Source organism: Aedes aegypti, chromosome 2 (genome assembly GCF_002204515.2).
Source record: "Aedes aegypti strain LVP_AGWG chromosome 2, AaegL5.0 Primary Assembly, whole genome shotgun sequence".
Lineage (NCBI taxonomy): Eukaryota > Metazoa > Arthropoda > Insecta > Diptera > Culicidae > Aedes > Aedes aegypti.
Genome location: NC_035108.1, coordinates 238,885,891 through 238,909,521, shown reverse-complemented (window position 1 = coordinate 238,909,521; position 23,631 = coordinate 238,885,891). Strand labels below are relative to the sequence as shown.

The 23,631-nt window shown below is 41.0% G+C and overlaps 1 protein-coding gene across 5 annotated transcripts in view; it reads left to right on the top strand.

Moving 5' to 3' along the window:
- LOC5570937 (protein outspread) overlaps window positions 1-23,631 on the top strand; it is a 656,156-nt gene that overhangs the window by 580,190 nt on the left and 52,335 nt on the right. The window contains exon 6 of one of the 5 annotated variants that reach the window (XM_021844549.1): window positions 23,192-23,233. The exons of the other annotated variants lie outside the window; for them this stretch is intronic. Within the exon in view, the coding sequence (XP_021700241.1) occupies window positions 23,192-23,233 (42 nt within the window). The remainder of the gene's footprint in view (window positions 1-23,191; window positions 23,234-23,631) is intronic. 5 annotated transcript variants of the gene reach the window in all.

Here is a 23,631-nt window from a genome sequence, read left to right as displayed (position 1 = left end):
TACTATGATGGCGATTTTTGTTATTCTTTAGATATTTAATGTTTTTTAGTATTTTTGTACAAATAACAAATTTTACCATGATAGTATATTTTGTTATTGATTAGTTATTGCATGAATTTCAAGTATAACATATCAATAACAAATTTTGCTATGATAGTCTGTTTTGCTATTGATGAGATATTTAATGTCATATATTAATAACATAATAATGGTTGAACTAGATATGATAGCAAAATTTGTTCTTATTTTACCATTATTTTGTTATTCACCTCTACCCGGGTGAGGATGCCTGTTAGTCCCAAGCAGTCATCTGGTAGGTTCCTTGTGTAAGTGCAGCTGATCTGGCGATACTGGAATAGCAACCACAGGAGGCTGCTCGAGCTCAAGCTCACGCTCATGTTCTGGGTCTCACACAAAACAGCTCTATCCCAGGACTTCTTTCAGCGATTCAAGAATGAATTTCTTTTCGGGTGAATTGTACGAAATTGTTTCACAGGTATTTCTGAAAGAAGTTTTACAGAAGTGGTAAAGTCGCTTAAGAGAAGAAATATTTGTATATTTGGAATTCTTGAATAAATCCAAAATGGATTCAAGGAACGTCTAAGCAATATCTGAAAAATCCTTCAGGAATTACCATAGCTTAAATTCCTGGAATTCAATGTTTCAAACCCCACGTGTTTGGAAAAAAGTTGTAATTTCAGAGATTCACCATTGCTTTTGTTCGTGGTAGCAACCATCAGGCTTTCTTAGAGGTTTTCTTTCCCAAGAAGCGTTACCATCCTTAACGATTTTTTTTTAATTACCGTAATTTCGGGTGAAATTGATCATTTTTGACGGTTTTTCTTGTCCGTTTTCTATAATGTTGACAATGCCAAACAATTGAATGCAGGAAAACAAGTACGAAGGTGAGTCTCATTGACTCATGTACCGAAATTTTCTAACAAACGTCATTTTAGTGCTAAGAAATATCTCTAAAATAAAAAATCGGGAAATCTCATTTCGGGGTGAAATTGATCACTTGTCAATGCGATTATTGTTAGTTTTCAAACCAACTCTATATAATAAATTTGAGGTCCCTGAATCCAAATATGCTTGCTAAATTCTTAACAATACAATAATAATAGAAATAATGAATAGTTAAATTTCAAGAATTACGCGAAAAACGCCTAAATGTATGCAATTTCCTAAGGAATATCTCGATATATAACAGAAATTCAATTATTTCCAACGAATGACCAAATTGGTACGAGTTTTGGTTATGAAATCTGGTTTGGGGATATATCTCAAGCATCCTCACAAACTTTCAGGTTTATACCATGTTCAAATCCTTGTTTAGAACTAGAAGTTTATGGATGTTTGTCTATATTGCACCGCACATGATATTGGAATTTTACATTATTTTCATAGAAATAAACATTCTTTAACGCAAAACACTTAAGAATACACAATTCAACTATAGTTACGACAAACAACGTTCATTCACTGCAGGTTACATTGATATTTGTGCTCCATTCGGAAGAAATAAAATCGAGTGACAATTTCACCCGAATTTACGGTAATACCTTTTTTCACAATCCTAGGTTTAAATCTGTGATTCATTGACTAATCTTCTATATCAAACTATCAACGTTACGAGACCGGAAATTCGGAAACTCTTGAAAATCATCTGCTCGTAAACCATAAAGGGCACACATTTACACATACAATTCACAAATATACAACAAAGACAAGAATATTTCACGCCGCCTCAATAACTCACAGATGACAGAAAACGGATTTTGCACCATCGTAAACTCCCAAAACCTGTCCCACCATGGGTCATAAAACGTGTGCATTCTTCGGATGACGGTTTCAATTCACAGTTTGAGATATCATTTACTGCTGCCGGGATAATAAAGCCATAAATTTGGCGGTTAAATGAGCATTCCTCCTGGTACTGAGCAAGACACTTGGCATGATGTCAGCGCCGCGTGATTTTATCGAGTCCTCTCCACGGTCATCTTCATCTGTAATATCCTGCTGGAAGCTGCTGGCAGGCTGTAAAATTCATAGAACCGCTTTGCACCCGGCACGTCTAGAATCGTGAACAGATTTCCCCCTTCTTCACACATCACAACAAGTAGCCAAAGGTCTGATTCTGTCCGGGAGATAAGATTCGCCTTTTGCGAGGAGTTGTTCTCTCCTAACAAACAGCTGTATCTCTGGCGATATACCTTTGTATGATTTTCCCACTGACAGGAATCCGGTTCCCATGCTGCACCACGAACACTGTACTCCGATCCCCACATGTTGTCACGTTTTGCCCATGAGATGGAAAGTTGTATCGCATAACACCTTGTGCATCGTTTGTTAGTCAACCACTTCGATACTCAATTACCTGTTGCTGATTGAATTGACAAGATATTAGTTTTGCAACATCTTATGCTCTACCAGAAGCATAGTGTTTACCGTTCTTGCTCTGATGTAGGATTCATCGTTTCTAAAGCGTTATTCAAAAGCAACCATTTCGAGCTGACTGAGAAGGCACTGGGTGCTGAACTAAGCAGTAAAAGTCAGTACCATAATCCGAGGTAACAATAATCAGTTTTTTGGTCTTTCTCAAATTATTAATTTAGCTATTTATGGTGAACCATGTAAAAATTGTTAAGATACGATTGAAAATAATGTTGCTCATCAAAATCATGGCCTCTTTATTAATTGAAGTTTTTTAAATTAAACAGCATAAACTGCAGAATACTCCTAGTTTAAAGTTATTCGTTCGTTACGCTGATCTAAGCAAACAAATGGAAATTTTGAACATGAAATCGTTTTCAACGACCTCATGTTGGTCATTTTCATCACAGCAGTAACCATAACATCTACCAGTGTTGTGAACCTGAGGACACACACAAAATGGCAACAGCTCTTACGAGTTCTTCAATCTTAGCTTAATAAGCAATAGCTTGAAAAACATTGCGCTTCGTATGGCGGAAGTTGTGTGTCTAGGGAATCTTTCCTGTAAGAAGCGACATCAGTCAAACTAGTTTCCGAACAGCCAAGAAGCTTCTGGAAAACGAGAAGCTTCTGAACGTAGACCACACGTTCCTGAATGGTGTCCCGGAGAAGGGCAACGGGCACCATAAAGAAATACTCGTTGAGTCCGGTTGGAGTTTCGAATGTGAGCCGTCGCTATTGAATCGCTAGCCATAACCGCTTCCCATCTTGGACGATTGTGGTGTTGTAGGTCACGCTGACGTGTGTAGGAGTGAGAAAGCTTGTCATGGACATACCTTGCACGGGGTCTAAAAGGGTTTCTCGATACTGCTGCTGTTGCTGCTGCTAGGCGGGGTTCAGAGGCCCCGGAAGAGATGTGTGGTCAATCCTCAATGGTGGGCAGGGTAGGTGTATGGTTCTGCTGGCGAGTTGGAGCCGGGGTTCCGGCCACGTGGTTGCCAAACTTCGGCTCGGTGGACGATTTAGTGGTGGTCAGCTGAAGCTGTCGACCTGGGCGTCGGGTTCGTAGGGAATACAGATGCTTGGCCACCGAAATCGAGGATGATACCGTCAGGGCCCTCCGAAGCAGTATAAGAATGGAGCTAGATGGCCAGTTCGGGAAGAGGCCTCCGCAATGCAGTCTGGGGAAGCCTTCCTTATAAGGCCACGTGCGGGTTCAAGACCAACCTTCCAACGCTCCGTTGCCGTACGGGAATGGGGCTTGATTGACAGTTCGGAATGGGATCTCCGCCAGGCTGTCTGGCGAATCCTCAAGGCTTCGTACTAGAGGAGTCCGGAACGCGTGTGCAGAGACATCGATTAGAGGCTGGCAGCAGGAATGTGATAACTCCAGTAAAGGTAGATGGACCCATCGGCTAATATTAAACGTGTCAGATTGGTATAAGAAAAACCATGAGAAAGTGAACTTTCACCTGACGCAGCTTCTGTCAGGACATGGTTGCTATAGGTAGTACCTGTACAGGTTCGAGCACGCAGAATTTCCTGCATGTCTCAATCGTGCTGATGTGGAGGAAACAGCGGAGCATGTCGTGTTCGATTGCCTTCGTTTCATTGTGAGAGATCGTATGAACGCTACATGCGGAGGGGACACGTCCCCGGACAATATAATCCAGAGAATGTGTGCGGATGTCGTATTCTGGAACGTAGTAACTACAACAGTCATTCACATTATGCTGGAACTGCAGCGCCTTTGGTATACCGACCAAGAGTTGGATGCGAAGGATTAGCCCTGCCGAGACTGGTCTTTTGTTACATTGTTTAATTCGACTAGGAGAAACATAGTGCTGCATACACTGGCTCCTCCCCGAAGTAACACCGTAAAGTGTTTCCGGGAAGAAAAGGGTCTGAGGCTAAGGGTTAATGTCTGTGCATTATTTATGTACACCACTTACACTGCCCATAAAAGCATAACTGTCCCATATGGATTTTCGAACCAACACCTTTTTCCATCGCAACATCCATGTTCTAATATGTATTTTACTAAGCATATGAAAATAAATACACTTTGTTTGAAAATGTTGTGGAAAAATATGAAGTTAGTGTAGTCCCATATTGAAAAATAAAGGCATAACAGTCTCCATATGATTTTTTAACCCAAATAGCAAAAGCAAAACGGGAATTGTGTTCAAGTTTATATTTGTCACTAATCAATAGAAGCGAAATGAGTAATGTGTGCGGTTATGTAAAATGAATATGGCATGTATAAATGTACTAGAAAATTATGAACAATTTGTCCCCTTAATGCTACAACTAGATAACTCGAAAATCAAAATTTTGAGATGTGCAACTTTGAAAGTATGACCGTTTAACAAGGTGATGGTTAATCGCAGAGATTATGATTGAAAAATAATCTTTAACTTGTACATTTTGAATCACACGTTTAAGACCTGTGGATATTTTGCAGATCTAATTAAGAAAAATGTTTTGACATATTGAAGTCAAAAATTTCAAATTTCGAGTTATCTAGTTGTAGCATCAAGGGGACGAATTGTATGAGAAGGCAATCTTCAAACTTTGACCGCAGTTTTCTCAATGCCTACTTTTTCCATATGGGACAGTTATGCCTTTATGGGCAGTACAGTACATGGGCTGGTTTTAGTGGGTCGTCGTGGGTGTGGCATCCCTACACGCTCTGAGTTACCTTCTCAGGGATCTAGTAGCAGATTTTCCTCTTGTTAAAAAGGTGGTGACCCCAAACTTTTGCACGTGAGTGTATAGCAAGAATTTAAGAAAATTTCTAAAAAAAAATTAAAAATTAAAAAATATTCTCGACTGACGGGATTTAAACCCGTGACCCTCTGTATGATCTGGTTGAAAAGCTGCGCGTTCGGATCCCAAGTATTATTTATTTGAATAACTCATCATAATCATCATGTTCAAACTGTGTTAAAAAGCAAATCAAGACGAGAACAAAAACTCAATTGCCTACCCTTAACTTGGCGTTCCACATTATAAGTGAGCAATAAATTTCGTTTTATTAAAAGATTTCAACACCATCAACCGCCCGGTTCTCTGGACTTATTACCATGATTAAGCGGACCATATCTGTTCGAGCAGCCAAGTCCGTTTAGCAAATATTTGGAGTTTATTTTGCTTTTAGCTAGAATTCGTAACATTTGATTAGGTTTAACAACTAATATGTAAGCGCAATTCTACTCACAATCTTGGTTTCCGCTCTGGTGTAAACATAGGTTACCTCTCACCTTACCTCGAGTAGTGTTTTTAATCTGTTATAACGTTAAACTATCTATTAACAACTATAAATCAATTCACTGCATAATGCACAATTCAATCAATACGTTACCTAAACTTTTACCGAATCTGAGCACAAACTTATCAAATTCTTAAACGTGATTTATTATCCCGATCAATGGAATGTAGAATTCTCTGTCGTACCTATTCCAATGGAAATATACATAACGTTTTGTGCAAATAACAAATTCATGTTAGCTACTCACTCAAATTCAAACTATCGAAGTAAACAGCGTATTTTCATATAGAATAATCGCGAAATATAATAATTATCAGCAGAACAATTTCACTTAGAAAATTTGGGTTTACCATGAGTCAGCTACTAATCATCTAATATGACAGACGTCAACGTATCGCTTTATCTCATCTACCGCTCTATCACTGATACTGTCAGTTAGCGCAATCCCTATTGTACATTAGCAGGGCTTCTGTCGAGGGGCTTTTATCTAAAGCGTTGCAACAATCCCCCTCCCGTGAAGCCTGGTGATGATCTGCAGCTTCTGAAGACTCCTCATCAGCTTCGCCAAAGGATCCAACATCAAGCAACGCAAGTCTCACTACCGGTCTTTTGTAAACTCCCGTAGCTGTTCGTACTAGTGCCTGACGAACTCGTCCATCTCGTCCGAAGAATACCTTTTCCACTCTTGCTCTCACATACTGGTTTCGCACCGCACCACCCACTATTAGTACCAAATCTCCTTCCCGAATATCTCGTACTTCTTCCAGCCATTTTCCACGGCGTCTGATAACTGGCAAGTACTCTTTTATCCACCTCCTCCACATCGTATCGGTTATGTGTTGAGCGAGGGTCCAGCTACTTCGAAGGTTAGTCCGAAAGTTTTTTGGCTCTGAGGGTGGCTGTTTGACCCCTGATGAGCTGCCCAACAAAAAGTGATTTGGGGTAAGTGACTCCTCATCTGCACTATCAAGGGGCACATAAGTTAATGGCCTAGAGTTGATCATAGACTCGGCATCGGAAAGAATGGTGGCCAATGTTTCATCGTCTGGTAACCTCGGTGCATCGATGATCGTTCCAATTGCTTGTTTCACGGAGCGTACTAAACGCTCCCACGCCCCGCCCATGTGGGGAGCATTTGGAGGATTGAATAACCAACGTGTGTTTGTATTGGTAAACGTAGTCGCGAGGGCATCATTTCTTACTTGCATTTCTTGTTGTAGCTGTTTATTGGCACCTACAAAGCAGGTGCCATTGTCACTGAAAATTTCAGCAGGAGCACCGCGGCGAGCGATGAATCGCCTAACTGCCATTATACACGACTCGCTCGACAGACTTTGGACCACCTCAAGGTGTACGGCTCTCACAGTTAAGCAGGTGAATAAGGCCACCCAACGTTTTGACTGCGATCTACCCACCTTCACGAGTAGAGGCCCGAAATAATCTACCCCAACGTAGGTGAATGGTCTAATAAACGGCGTCAATCGTTGTTTCGGTAGAGGGGCCATGGGAGGTGGACGAGGAATTGCTTTGGCTAAGTGACAGACGAAACAGTTTTTAACTACTCTCTTAACTAGCGCTCTCAGTTTACGAATTTCGAAACGCTGACGCATTTCGTTCACTACCGTCTCTGAGTGGGCGTGGTGGTATAGGCGGTGGAACCAGTCTGCAAGGAGAGAAGAGATTTGGTGTGTATCTGGTAATATAACGGGGTACTTAGCTTCATATGGCGCATACCAGGCGGCGCCAATTCTTCCACGCATACGCAGAATACCATCCTCGTCTAAATACGGCCACAATTTGTAGATAGAACTCGTTTTAGGTAGCAAGTTATGTCGCGCCTCAGCGCTTCCCTGTGTTCTCTGCAACTGATGTCGTTCTTCGGCAAAAACTTCGTTCTGGGCCTGCTTCCATAAAGCCTTCTCTGCACGCTGGAGTTCCGATTGCGACAAAATACCAAGTAATAATGCTTCCCCATTTTGTCGGCGCTTGAGATTCTCGATGAAACGAAGTACATAGGCTCCTGTTCGTTGAAGTCTCTCCCACTTACTAAAACGAGTGACGTCAATTACTGGCTCAGCTGGCCGCCAGTGTACATGCTGTGCATTGCTCATCTCTGTGGCGGTCATGAAACAACGGGTGTTCGGCCACGAATCTTCAGGGTGATACAAAAAGGCAGGTCCACGAAACCATTGAGTTTCCATGTCGAAATTTGGGCCATTGCCCCATTTCGTAGCAAAATCCACTGGGTTTTGGCTAGATGGTACATATCTCCATTCGCTCATTCGGGTTGACGATAGTATTTCGCCGATCCTTACAGCAACAAACTGATGATATCTTCGGTGATCTGAGTTGATCCAGGCGAGGACTGTTTTCGAGTCGCTCCAAAAGAGCTTACGTTCGATTTGGTACGTATGAGAATCAATCACTGATTCTGCTAGACGAGTTCCCAAAACGGCAGCGTTAAGTTCAAGCCGAGGGACGGAGAGAACCTTTATTGGCGCTACCTTGCCCCTTGCGGCGATCAACGCCACTTCGATTCCTGCAGGGCCCATGGCACTGAAGTACGCCACGCAAGCATATGCTTCGGTGCTAGCATCGACGAACACATGAAGCTGTACTGGACCTTTTTCAGCATGCCGAAAATAAGTGCGTGGAATGCGCAGATCATTTAGCAGAGTGAAACCACTGATCCAAAGCCACCATTTATGATACAATGGGCCGCATATTGGAGTATCCCATCCAATACCGGCCGCCCACGCATCTTGAATTAAAATTCGACCATGAATAAGGAAGAATGTTATGAGTCCTAGTGGGTCGAATAGGCTCATAACTACTTTGAGCATCTCACGTTTCGTTGGTGCGTATGCCGACTCGAAAATTTTTGAAATTTCTTCCTTCGGGGACAGAGCGTAAGAAAACATGTCAGCGTTGGGACTCCACTTCATTCCCAATACAGATTCAACCTTCTCCGCCCGGGTTATGTTGAGGTCTTTTTCGTTTCTTCGAGGCTCTTCTTGTATGGCCGCTAGCACTCTTTCTGAATTCGACAGAAAGTTCCGAATCTCGAATCCTCCCATAGAGTGAATGTATTTAACGTCTTGTACGACTTCAATGGCTTCCTCCTCAGTTGCGAAGCTATCAAGATAATCGTCCACATAATGGAACTTGACGATTGCTATTGTAGCCCTCGGGAACTGCTGCACGTAATCTTGCGCGTTTAAGTTTTTTACGAACTGAGCAGAACTTGGGGAACACGTGGATCCAAACGTTGCTACATCGATTATGTAAATGTGGGGAGCTTCGTCGGGGTTTGTTCTCCACAAAAACCGCTGAGCCTGCCGATCCTCGGCACGAATCAGCATCTGGAGAAACATCTCCTTGATGTCACCGCTCACCGCGAACCTATGCTCTCGAAAATGGCTCAGGACAGCGACTAGTGGTGCAAGTAAATCCGGTCCCTTTAACAGCGCCGAATTGAACGACACTCCATGAACCTGTGCTGCAGCGTCCCAGACTAGTCTAATTTTCTCTGGCTTTCTCGGGTTGATGACGATGCTTAATGGAAGATACCAAACATTTCTGCCCTCCGCGGCTACCAATTCATCTGGAGAAGCTTGATGACAGTAGCCTTTCGCAACATATTCGTCCAGTAGTTGCTTAACGCGCGATTTGAGAACTGGTTGCTTATTAAGTTTCCTTTCCAATGCTTCTAGCCTCCGAACTGCCATGGGATAACTGTCCGGAAACTTCACGTCATCAGCTTTCCATAACAGTCCAGTCTCGAAACGTTGTCCAACGCGACGAGTGGTCTCTTCTAACAGTCTCCGTGCCCTTTTCTCCGCTTCAGATTCTGGAATAGGAAACGGTAGATCAGCTCCTGCCTTGTCAAGGGTGAAGTAGTCGCTGAGTTGTTGGTTCAGTTCTCGATCTGGATCTTGAATAGCCGAGGCATGGAAGTGAACTGATACAGATGACAGTGGTGAGTTTCCACCGCCACCGTAGATGGTCCAACCTAATCTGCACTTCGCTGCGGTTGGCTCCTTGGGCCCACCTTCCCGTATTTTTAGCGGAATTCCGAGACTGAGATTGTCTACACCTATGAGGATTTTTGGTTCCACCATCTCGTAATCCTCAATTGGTAAACCACGGAGATACGGGTATTTCTCACTGAGAAGCCTGTATGGCAGCGATTGTTTCGGAAGCAACAAGTTGTCCACTGTTCTGGCATCGATTAGTTGGTACTTTTGCGATTTATCCCTGCCGGCGATGTGCACTTGTACACACTCGGAGTTCCTCTCTTTTCGCGTGACGTTGCCAGTCCATTGTAATGTAAGCGGCTCCACTGGGCCGCTGAGTCCAAGAACATCAGCTAATGAGCGATCCAAGAGAGTGGACGAGGATCCTTCATCAATAAACGCAAATGTGGACAACTCTACACTATCTTTGGAGAGAGTGACCGGAAGTATTCGGAAAAACGGAAGTAGTTGGCGTTTATCAGTACGCAGTGATGAATGGGTTGTAGACAGGTGTACCGGGTCACGGGAAGCTGGTGGATGTAAGAGAGAATGGTGTTTCTCCTGGCATCCTTCAACGTCGCAGCCCTTGAAGGTCTTACAGGGCCATTTCTGATGAAAATTCAAGCAGGTTCGGCAAAGATTGTTCTGTCGCACGAATTTTATACGATCTTCAAAACTCCTTTTCCTGAATTCCCCGCAACCCCACAATCGGTGGCTTGGATTGCTACACATGGAACAGACCCTGGCCGGTTTTTTCGTTGACTCCACGTTCCTCGAAGAATTTGACGATTGTTTGTCATGAGAGTACGAATACGCTACAGCTTTTTCTTTACTCCTCAATTTTTCCGGTTTTGTATTCGTCACGGTTATCGGAATGTCAAAGGAAACTTCGCTTGCTGCTTGTATCAACTGTTCCATGAAGTTTCCAAAGGTAGCAAGAGTCGGTGCAGCGTTAAGAATTTTGTACCTGGCCCAGTCGAGTTTGAGCTGCGCTGGCAGCTTCGCCACAAGCTCCTGAAGTAGGGTCGGGTTGTTAAGGTGATTATCTTGCTTTGCCGCCTGGAGATGAACTACTAAATTCTGAACGGCCAGGCCAAAGTCTATTAATGTTTCAAGCCGGTCCGGCTTTGGAGCTGGAAGTCGTTGTATCCGATCTAACATTGATCGTATAATCAGCTCCGGTCGGCCAAATCGCATTTCGAGGGTCTTGATAACATGCGGGACTCCTTCGGGCATCAATAGCCTACTACGAACTGTTTCCAGGGCGCTACCTCGTAGGCACTTTTGGAGCCGAACCTGGTTTTCCACGTTGGAAAATCCACATGCTGCCGTTGTTTCTTCAAAAATTCGAATAAACATCGGCCAGTCTTCCGGGTTCCCATTGAACACCGGAAGATCCTTGCCAGTAACTTGACGTGCTGCAATCTGCATGTATGCGGGGGGTAATGAAGGTTGGACTGCTTGTGGCGACGGAAAATTGTGCAACGACATATTTTGAAATGGAGCCGCAATCTGCTCATCCAGACGATGTTCCACGGAAAGTGGTTGATGGTGATGCTGAGGAATACTTCCGACAATCAACGACGGTCGTGATGGAGCCAGTGGTAGAGGGGCTTGTCGCGAAGGAAGTTCCGTTGTCTCTTGTTTTTGGAGATCTTTCTTTATGTCTTCCTGGCGATCCGTTAACCACTTTTCTACCTTGCTGCTCTCCGTTCCAGCCGAGTATTCGGAGACCGACGATCCTCGATCGCTCATCTGGGCATGTTGCCTGATCAGCTCCTGCCGCTTTTCGAGAGATGCTTGCTTCATTCGCAACCTTTCTTCTTGTAGGGCCTTCTGTTTAGCCAGCTTGTCTTCACGTAGCTTCGACTCTTCTTCCTGACGACGACGCAATTCTTCAATTTGTCGATGCTTTTCTTCAAACTCAAGCCGCTCTAGCTCCTCCTTTTGTCGCAATTCTTCTTCCTTCAAACGTTCCTGCTCCTCCAATAACTTCAACTGTTCTTCGATGATCGCTGATCGGTTAGATGTGGCACTCCCAGTTTTCGAACGGACGACGATGTCCACGGTCCTTTTGTACCGTGACGATGCTTTACTGCTAGCGACTTTCGATCGAGTTTTCATCGTATGCGCTTGTGGCACACCATCTTTATCACCGGCGGCATTTGAGCCGGACGGGTGGCCTTTTACTTCACATCCTCGGCATATCCAATGATGATTCTCCACGCTCGCATCAACTCCTACGCATCCGAAGTGGTGCCAATCACCACATACATCGCAAGCGACCATAGCATCAGCGGTGTCTGGCCGGTTACACGATCGACATCCAGGTTTAGAGGTACCTCCTTTATCCATCGTGTTGACGAGGACAAGATTCTAAAAGATTTTGTTCGAGCAGCCAAGTCCGTTTAGCAAATATTTGGAGTTTATTTTGCTTTTAGCTAGAATTCGTAACATTTGATTAGGTTTAACAACTAATATGTAAGCGCAATTCTACTCACAATCTTGGTTTCCGCTCTGGTGTAAACATAGGTTACCTCTCACCTTACCTCGAGTAGTGTTTTTAATCTGTTATAACGTTAAACTATCTATTAACAACTATAAATCAATTCACTGCATAATGCACAATTCAATCAATACGTTACCTAAACTTTTACCGAATCTGAGCACAAACTTATCAAATTCTTAAACGTGATTTATTATCCCGATCAATGGAATGTAGAATTCTCTGTCGTACCTATTCCAATGGAAATATACATAACGTTTTGTGCAAATAACAAATTCATGTTAGCTACTCACTCAAATTCAAACTATCGAAGTAAACAGCGTATTTTCATATAGAATAATCGCGAAATATAATAATTATCAGCAGAACAATTTCACTTAGAAAATTTGGGTTTACCATGAGTCAGCTACTAATCATCTAATATGACAGACGTCAACGTATCGCTTTATCTCATCTACCGCTCTATCACTGATACTGTCAGTTAGCGCAATCCCTATTGTACATTAGCAGGGCTTCTGTCGAGGGGCTTTTATCTAAAGCGTTGCAACAATATCATTTGTCGAAGCCGGAATATCGTTTTTCTCACAAAATCTTCTAATAATTAGGGCCCCTAAGCCAGTAATAACGAGCCCGACCACGAACGACGGCCCGGGAGATTCCGCGCCCAATATTGCAGCTCCCAAGCCGTGCAGAACCGATAGTCTACCACCATTCGAGTCGATTCTAGAAGGCAAATCGTGTCCACACGCGGCTTGGGTGCTTCACTTCATCAGCAAGAACAATATCAACAAGGGAGCTACTCCACCTTTGCACATTGGGCCAAATCGCTAAACCATTATGTGAAAACAAAAGTATCTTGGCAAAATTGTTAAATTTCGACATTATGCGAAATTAGGATGGTACCACACAATATGGAAACATTTTTGCTTTTCGAATTAGCTGTTTGATGTGTTCATTAAAGTTGTTCTTTGTTTACTTCTGAACACTTTTACTGACGACACTAAAACTAAAACATTTTATACAATTTTATTTATAAGAAGATTGTTTTGCTCAGATATAATACATTCTCAATTTTTGAGCGTGTGAGCAATACTGTTAGAAATATCAGTACCGTCAAGTCAGCAGTCGCCGTGCGGCCTCCATTCAACGTTCACATATACAGATTTCTACGGAATAAAATTTCTACAGCATAAAATTTACACAAATTATTATTTTGTTGGCAGAATAAGATAAAATGAAGTAGTTCTTGTAGTCAAAATTATGTGAATTTTGTTTACCCAACTAACACAATTTGTTTTATAAATGTATAAAATACTTGATTCATACAAATCGGTATGTTTTGTGGTGAATATGGAAAACCTTATTTTGTACACTTATATTACCGAAACAGCGCAAAAATGGCGGCTTATAAAACATCTCTCATGTCATTGTTTTATTGTTTTTCATTCGAAACACAAATGCACAGTAAATGGACCCTTTTTAATATGTATGGTTCCTATCACCATGCATTAGGCATTAAATTATGAAAATAAATTTAATTACTTTAAAATAAATGTAAACCAAGTTGTATTGCAATTCTTGCTTGGAAAGTGTTAAATTTATTGAAAATTAAATATTATGCTTTTGTTTGTTCAAGTCCATTCTCCCACCGTGACACTCATCCTGAAGAAACAAATAACGCATTAATCTCACCTCGCTCTAGCTCTAGACTCGCTTCATCGACGCGTCGTCCAGCTTCGAAGGGCCCTCAAGAATCGACCAGCCCAGCCGAGGTGCGTGATGTGAACGTTTTTATGCCTCCATGGCGAAAAACTAGCCGGAATAAGAGGAGCAAGATGCGCACATTCATCATCACGAACGTTTCTTTGCTATATTTATGATAATAACTGAGATGATGATAGCTCGTTTGCATCATATATGCACCTCTCTGTACTGCAGCGGCTGAGTGGCTTTGACTGTTCGCCCTTTGGCCCCGTTCCCCTTTCCTTCCCCCCTTACCCCTTACAGAAAGTAATAAATGCAACTTGCAGTCGCCGACTGGGAAGCAGCCCGTAGCCACCGAGATGCAGCGACCAGGAGAGTTCCTCATCCGTCCTTGAAATAGATCTTTATTCTCGGGTCCAATTACCAGCTAGTCAAAGAACACAAATATGTGGGAATCAGCGACGATCTGTCCGCAATTCTAGTTCTGTACATTCATATTTTTTCTCAGTCTGCACGCTGGCTGGCTGGAAATGGTCAGAGTCGTCTGTGGTTTCCCAATCACGACAGAACCGGGAGGCTTCCGATTAGATTCCCACACGTTGTTTCTTCATGTTTGCCGGAGAGGTGGTAACCACCAGAAACGATAGGAAACAACTGAGATGATCAGCTCTCGCTCGGAGGTCACTGTTTGTTTGAGGTGGAATGACCTTTCGATGATAGGTATATTATATTTTTACAAGTTTAGTGTGGACTGATTGTCGATTTCTAAAGTTACATAAGACAGGTTAAAAAAACTGACGATAATTGATGTGTTACAATCACCCCACAGTTATCGATCAACTAAAAGTAATTTTTCAGAACAAAATCTAATAATAATCATGATGATGCTGCACAAATCATGTTTTTTCCGTAACTGCATCCTTTGAAAAAGTTTATATTCATTCCAGCACTGGTCCTTAACTATGCGATGACCTGTTGAGACTGTCGTAGAAAATAATATCGGGTGGTATGAATAAAAAGCGTTGAACATGTAGCATGTACTCAAAAATAAAATCCACAAAGTTTACTACACTTTTGGAATGAATAAAAAGTCTTACGAACATGCAGTATGTACGTGCTGCTATCGAACATGAGCTTTTACTACACGCAAAAAAATTGCGCGGTAAAAACTACCATACATTACACATACATTAGGGGGTTAACTTAAGCGCTCGCACCGGCAATTTTCAGCAGACCAGAAATACGCTTGATTTTACCATGTCTGTAGTCGGAATCAAATTGTTGTAAATTATTTCTGTCAAATGTATCAGTAATGCGCTGAAGTGTACCGAAAATATAGTAAATTGGTCTGAATTTCCATGGTAGTTTCAAGAATGGACGTCAGCAGTTATTTTTACCACAGAATTTTTCACGTTTACATACGGTTAACAAAGGTTAGCGCGTTAAGAAAAATCCATTCAGAGTGCAGAGTGATTCTGCACGTAGATAAAAATCCATTCAGAGTGACGCTTAAAATTAATACAATCATGCATATGAAGGAAATGCATGGAATCTAATCCATTACGCGACAATTTGCACAAATTCATGAAGGTGCTGTAATTTAACCTTTCGGTCGTCGCGCGAATTTTTGTAACACGAGTAGTCGCGCGTTGTACTTTGTACAACACCCTTGGTTTTGCGAATATCCCCGGAGTCTGACCACTTTGAAAGATGACGTCTTCGGCGAAATTGTTCAGTAGCTTAAGGGCCATCATTATTTTAGCCGAGAAATTCGGGATTTTGCCACTTGGCGGCGCTAGTGAGCATGAAACTTTTGTTTCCTAAATCTCAGGATCCTGACCACTTAGAAAGATGGCGTCTTCGGCAAAGTTGTTCGGTAACACCAGAACTATCATTGTTTCAGCCAGGTGATTCTAAATTTTGCCACCAGGCGGTGCTAGTGAGCATAACCTATTTGTTTCGTGAATATTTCAGGAGCCTGATCACGTAGAAAGATGGCGTCTTCGGATGAATTGTTCAGTAACTCAAATTCTTTCTTTGTCTAATCCTTAAAGTTCAAGGTTTTGTAAAATAATGATAGTCCCTGAGCTTCTGAACAACTTTGCCGAAGGTGCATGCCTAAAAAGTCAAGATTCTGCTGTATTCGCAAAACAAAATTTTCATGCTCACTAGCGCCATTTGGTGGCAAAATATCCTATTTCTTGGCTCAAATAATGATAGCCTTTGAGCTACTGAACTACTTTGCCGAAGACACTATCTTCCTGAGTGGTTAGGCTCCTGAGATATCTGCAAACAAAAATGTCATGCTCACTAGCGCCGCCTAGTAGCAAAATTTTGAATCAGCTAGCTCGAACACAGATAGTCCTTAACTTGCTTAACAACTTTGCCGAAAACGCCATCCTTCTAAATGGTCATGATCCTGAAATATCTGCAAAACAAAAGTAAAACTTCCATGCCCACTAGAGCCACCTAGCGGTCAAATGGGGTACCATCAGATAGTGCTTCATCTCCAGAACAACTTTACTAAAGACCCCAAGTTTCTATATTATCTGGATTTTGGGATATACCGATTTCAAACTGTGCTTTACTCGAACCGTATATAATGCGTTCATTTTTATGCGACTTCCATGTACATTTGTTGATTTTACCGTATTATAAAGGGCTATACTGTAAATAAAAACTGTCGAGTTCTTAAGAAGATTCTTGAGGAATACATTTTAGTTTGGTGTCGTTAGATATCTATGTTGCAAAATGATAGCATATAAATCATATCTGTTGTACAAAGTACAACAGCGCGACAGCCCGAAGGTTAACAAGATTTGTAATGAGATTTTTCGATTAGTCTGGTATTGAATTTTGTGGGTGGTTTTCGGTCTTCGCCAACGCCAGTGTTTGACGATTTTTTTAATTTTAGCTTAAAATCTTTGAAGAGATCTTGAGTTTACAGCTATCAAACTTCTTCTTCTTCTTTCTGGCATTGCGTCCCAACTGGGACAAAGCCTGCTTCTCAGATTAGTGTTCTTATGAGCACTTCCACAGTTATCAACTGAGAGCTTTCTTTGCCGATTGACCATTTTTGCATGTGTATATCGTGTGGCAGGTACGAAGATACTCTATGCCCTGGGAATCGAGAAAATCCTTTACGAAAAGATTCTCGACCAGCGGGGTTCGAACCCACGACTCTCAGCATGGTCTTGCTGAATAGCTGCGCGTTTACCGCTACGGCTATCTGGGCTAGGAACCATATATTTTCTAGTACCAGTACTGAGATTGTGGTGAAATTGCGGTAGAATTTTGTGGCTCCCTGTGTGCTTTCTTAACAGTCTCCGGAAATTCTAAGTGACTTCTAAGGAATTTCTGTGATATTATCGTTATTTCGGTGGGGTTCCTGCTAGTATCCTTGGAATTTTTAGAATGTAGAATGTAGAGATTTTTATTGAAATTGTAGTGACTTGATGGTAGTCGTTAGAGTTCAATGAGGATCTTCCCTAAGGGTTCCCTTTGAAGTTATCAAAATTCTTATTAATTTCACAAAAAATCCCGTTGGAATCTAGAAAATATTTACCGACATTCAAAAGGTTTATATTAAAGCTTTACTCTGAAACGGAACTGGAAATCAGCGAAATCTTAAAGGTTTTTACAATAATTCTGAAGATTGGTTTTCAGAATTCCAAATATTCACACAATAATTCGCAGGAATCCCACCGAAATCTCATAGTTTCTTAGAGAAATGCCGTCTCAAAGATACCCATAGAATTTCAAGAGATTAATAACCAGAGTCCCATTCTCACCCGAATTCTAGAGTTTTACCAGATTTCTAATATTTCCACAATATTTCTAAAGTGGCCTTTTAAATTCCAGAATTATCTTTAAAAATCCGACATCCCCATCGGAATCCAAAAATTCCTACAGGAATTCCGAAATTCCAAAGGAAATCTGAGATGTCAGAATTTACACGTAAAATTCAGAATTACTTTATAAATATCTAAATTCACACCGACATCCCAAAATTCCTAGAAAATAACATAATTATCGTAATGCCAGAATTTACACGGATATTACAAATGGCTACGGCCGGTAATCTAAGCAAAACTCAAAATACCTTCCGAAACATCAAAACTCATATCGTTTTCCCATGATTTCTACTCAAAACTAAATTATTCTATCCAATTCCGCAATCTCAAAGCACGTGTAGCAACGTCTGAAGCTAACTACCAGCATAGAATTTGTTTTTAATAGAGAAGCGTTAATTCTGGAACCAAAGGCTCCAATTCTCGCATACTCTGAGATAACGCCCTAAAAGCCATTGGTAGCCACGTGTGTAGCTCGTTGTTTCTGAGCAAATGAAAGAATAAGCATCCAAACCAACATCACGGGCAGGTAGATAATTATCCTTTTTTCCACATAGTGTTGTTAAATAACATGAAAATCCATTCAAATGCTCAGAAACAACGAGCTACACACATGGTTACCAATGGCTTTTAGGGCGAGATCAGAAGTTATGCAAGAATTGAACCGTCAATCGTGGTTCCAATCGAGCAAAATCAATGAGGCTCAAAAAGATGTTATGCAAAAGAGACGATGGATGTGTGTAAGTGAAAAGCGATACGTAAGTGACGTCATTGATAAGCTTGGTTTCTCATGGCGACAGACAGGATGACACGCACATTAAAATATTGTTTGAATGACCTTAATTATTGATAGTCATTGCAAATGTCGTTTATAAACAAAATCAAAATCCTCTCCGCGTTTCTCTAGTATAATCATATTCTCTGACTACCAGTAGCCTTGTAGTAAATGCTACCTTTATTCATAGCAACGCGTTGTTTGTAGTATGTTCGAAAGGTGTAGAAAGGAAAATAACACAAACATGTTCCACTCGTGTTCCACATGTAGCGTTTACTACAGAGAATGTAGTAAACTCAACTTTACTACATTTTATTCATACCGCCCATCATCTCATATCACGAGATATCATTCGTGGTAATTTCATATACCTAATTAAACTTGTGGTTACATTATGAAAAAAAATAAAATTACACTTGCCGTAAGTGGAACCTAGTAACCTTTCAAGGAGCTCCGCAGCTTGTAGGTTGAAGTGCCCATCTAGCGAATAGGGAGTCGTTGGTTTGATCCTCACCGGAGCACGTGGTTTATTTTCGTAGCTTCAATTTCAATTTGTACATTTGACACGAGTTTGTCGTGTACATGTAAATTTTAAAACCTTACAACATCATTGTAATATTAAAAGTTTTAGATAACGCATGGAAACTACAGTCAACTTTTTTCTTATTCGGTACCGTCAAACAGGGTAAGTTTGACAATCCGGGTAACTTTGACTATGTTGGGACTCTCAACATACTAAAATAAATAATCTAAAGTGACCAGACGTCCCGGATTATCCGGGACAGAGCAATTTTTAGCTTGGCAGTACAGTGTCAATACTTTTTGTTTCAAATAACTTAGTATATAGAACATGTCTTATACTGAATATGAATGTAATTGCACATCAAATATTGTATCCAAAGTTCTAGCCAGATCTTTCAGCTTGATAACGCTGAAAATGTCGTCGACGTATCTTCATCATTTATCCGGTAATACTCCTTGTTTCTTTGAATTTTCTTCAAAATTCGCCATGTTCGCCCAAAAACGGGGAGAGAGGTTTTCCCATGGGCTCCTTTCGTCTGCTTGTAGAAATTGAAAGTAGTTCTCGTCCATGCACAATCCTGCCAACATCATGTATGTCCTGACCTTTCCTTTCCATGCTGCATCCGTCCTTTGGAGTAATAACCAGTACCGTAATCCGGGGTAACATTGATCAGTTTTTGGGATATTTCTTAAACTGTTCATTTGAAAATGCAAAAGTGAAAAGTTTTATATTTTTAAAACATGTACAGGCACCCACCGCTCGTGACTTTATACTGTATTTTGGTCTTCGAAAGATTTAGGTAAGTTTAAAAAAATGTTTTAAGTGGTTTTTTTGATTTAGCTGATATGGGGTAACATTGATCACCCATATAAACAACATTCGGTTTGTTGAAAATGTCGTTGCTTACTTAAATCATGGCCCCTGAAGCCGATTATGAAGACCAAACTCTTACATGTCATTTACTTTTTGAGTTATTTCAAAAATAAAAACTCTTTGAACTGCGGAATACGCCTAAAGGTAGGCAATTTCCTAAGGAAATTCTGAATTCTCAACAGTAGTTCGTTAATGTTGCTTAATTGATTAAACCTATGAGAGATTTGACATTTGAATCGTTTTCGGCGATGTCATTTTTAGTAACAGCCGCATTTTCTATGCTCATACCATTTGCAGAGCTCATGTGAGACGTGAATCTTCGGTAGTGTCGTCCAGAATGATAAAAATCATTGACTCAAAAAGTTGACAAATTTACGCATGAACAAAATGCGTTTTTCGCAAAAACGTTAGTTTTTATTAGCTTATGAATGTAAGAAGGATAGGGACCATTCATGCTTTGAAAATATTCCATCGATTAATGATGAATCGAGCATTTTACGAGAAGGGTCATATCGATCAATGTTACCCCGCTGATCAATGTTACCCCGGATTACGGTACTCGAGAAGATTTATGGAATCCTTTACTGGAACGCTGGGCAAAAGAGCTTCTACGTCGAAAGAAACCATCATCTCATAGTTTCTGGGAGAACTCCTGGTGTATTTAACTGACCTAGTGGCGAATGGTTACTCTGGTATTCCTTGATTAACCATTTCGCCAGTTTATGATTGGGGGGTCGGTCGGCCGAAATGATTTCTCGTATTTCTTTTCCCGGTCTGTGAATTTTCGGAAGTCATTTAATCCGTGGAAGAACAGGGTTTAACTTTTTCAAACGAACCTCGCCAATGATCGCCTTGCAGTCCTTCAGGGTTTTGTTTGTATGCTTGATGATTGGATCCACTCTCAAATGTCGATAGGGGCCTTCGTTTATCTTTTTCGCCATTTGTTCATCGTAATCCGTCTTGTCCATGATGACGACCACGTTGCCTTTATCCGCCTTGATGTAGAACACTGGTTTATCCTTATGTTCTTTCACGATCCTCGTCTTGTCCTTGTTTGCCCTGCTGCGTTGTAATGGCCTTTGCTACGATGTTCCTTGTTGTGTTCTGGTCCTTTACTGGTATGGTTTGGATAATCGCTGTTCCCATGTCTACGATGATTTTGTCCAAACCCCTTGTTGAAGTGTGTCAATTGTTCCACTGTGAACTGCTGCGTCGAACGGTTAACTACGAAATCTTCAATGGGTTCTACCATCGGAGTAGGAACGCGGTTACCATCCGTCGAATTGGATCGCATGGTGACTAGTTTTTTTTCGGTGTAGCCTGTTCTTCCTGTCGGCTGCGCACCCTTCCGCTCGTTTAACCTTGGTCAGGAATAATGGGAATCTAAATCAATTTTGAATGCAGGAAAAAGCACTTCATCGTCAGCTTGACCAATTTCGCGTAGTGGGATTCAATCGATGCCGTGATGTACTCTTTCTCTGCTTTCCTCACAATACGTTGTGGAATATGGGGGCCCATCTTAATCCTATAGTTAACGGGTGTTAGCCTTTCTTCCAGATATTTCGTCAGAAATGCCACGTCCTTCTGTGTGCTTACGATGGATCTCTTCAGATCGATGAAAATACTGTGCTCCGTCCGCTTGGTAGCCATGACAAATCCGTTCTCAAATCTCTTAGTGATAATTGTTTTTACAAATTGGGGCCATTTTTGTATTTTTTGTTAGAAATTTCCATATAATGTTAAACGTCTAGAAGTATGCAACGTCCTATTTGCTCTAAGTGACTCATTCGATTTTGCTCGAAATTTTACTTAAGTTCCAAATACGTTTGATTTATGTTGAATTTCATTTAACCTGAACATCAATCGATATATTTTTAGAAATATTATTTTATACCAATGCATACAGGCTTATGATGATGTTTGTTAAGCATATTTGAATTAACTGTTCCAAACAAGTTCCAACTGTAATGATACCAAACAGAAGTTTGGTTGTCGATTTTCATGTGTTTACATACTCATTATGAAAGTTTCCCAAAAACTGACGTTCGATAAAATGAAAAATTATCGGATTATTCAGAATGGATCGTAATGCAATCTTTCAACTGCAATTGATCACTGAGATACCTGTAATTGTTTTAAAAATATAAAATAAAAATCTTTAAAGCAGATTGCCGAAATACTCAGATTTTCTTCCAAAATACTATCAAAGTTGCCCCTTTTTTACGGTATATCGATATTGAGTTAGAGAACAATAGTAAAAGTTGGTTTTCGTGGCTATCTGGATGGTCCCTTGGATCACATTTGCACTTGTTTTGTGTTCTTTACTGCCGTGAATCGAAAGTCAGTCCCATCTGTAAAAAGTAGGCATGGGATGGTACACAAATTATGTCACGCTAAATTTCGACTTTTGACCCCCCCCCCCCCTTTGTCACGTTTTTTGTATGAGTCCTCCAAAATTTTTGTATGGCTTGTCACGCTTAAGTCGACCCTCTTCCCCCTTCAGAGCGTGACGTAATTTGTGCATGACCCCCATTGAGAAAATGAGCTGTGAAGTTTCCAAACTCGTTTTCCATACGAATATACAAAAAAAATCCAGAGAATTTAAACATGTTCAAATCATAACGAAACTTTCACAATTTGCTTTCCACTACGATATCTTCCCGAGAAAAATATAAAGATGACCAAAACATGGTACATTTTTGTGTGACACCGTGTGGAAATCTGTAGTGGGACTGATATGCGATTACTTTTCATTATGGGACAATTTGATTTGCTGTTTTTTTTTTCTTAATTCTTCCGAACAAATCATATTATCTTATTAGTGCAGCTGAAAGAGCATTGAAAGACGTGTTGAAAACAACTCAACTCTGACTAAAATGCAGATGGGACTGACTTGCGATTCACGGCAGTTTAAGTCGATAACCTCCCAAACTTGATGGTCCCTTCAAAATCTAGTTATGGAGAGTTGAATGATTGAGTACTCAATGATTGAGATTTGAGTGTGAGACTGTCAACACTGCCAAACTCATCCCGCATGGCGATAGCTGTTTCATACCACAGATTCTGACTAAAGCTTATACTTTCAGTGCTGACCAGATGTTCTTCAAAGTGTCACTTTCACCTTTCAATCGCCACAATTTACTTTATAGTGTAATCATACTACACGTATACATACTAACTCTCATACAGAAAGAAAATGGAAGGATATCTATTTATTCTATGTTTTCTTTATTTTTCAGGTAATACTAACTCTATTGATAACACCGATACCGACGCTTCAGGTGAGATAATAGCCATATACCACCAATCAAACAACATACACTGTGAAACAAAACAGTCCCATGTGCTGAAACCATTCCATTTAAACCAATAATGTCACATTTTGATATTTATGTCCGAACAATATTTTAATAACGCCCTTTTTATTGCCTCCATAAAAAGTGTGCCCCTCAGTAAGAAAGAGCGCTTTAACCTATCATTAGCCATACTTGAAGGCCGCAGCCCTCCTCAGCTCAGAGAAGGCACACAGGCAGGAAGCTCCATACATGCAGTTTTATCACGTTTCCCATAATTCAAACGGAGATGATGCAAACAAGCCTACTATGAACTTGTTTATACTAATCTAGCAGCAAGTCTATCACGACAAGCTCACCGGGTTCACAAGAATTATTGCCGAAGT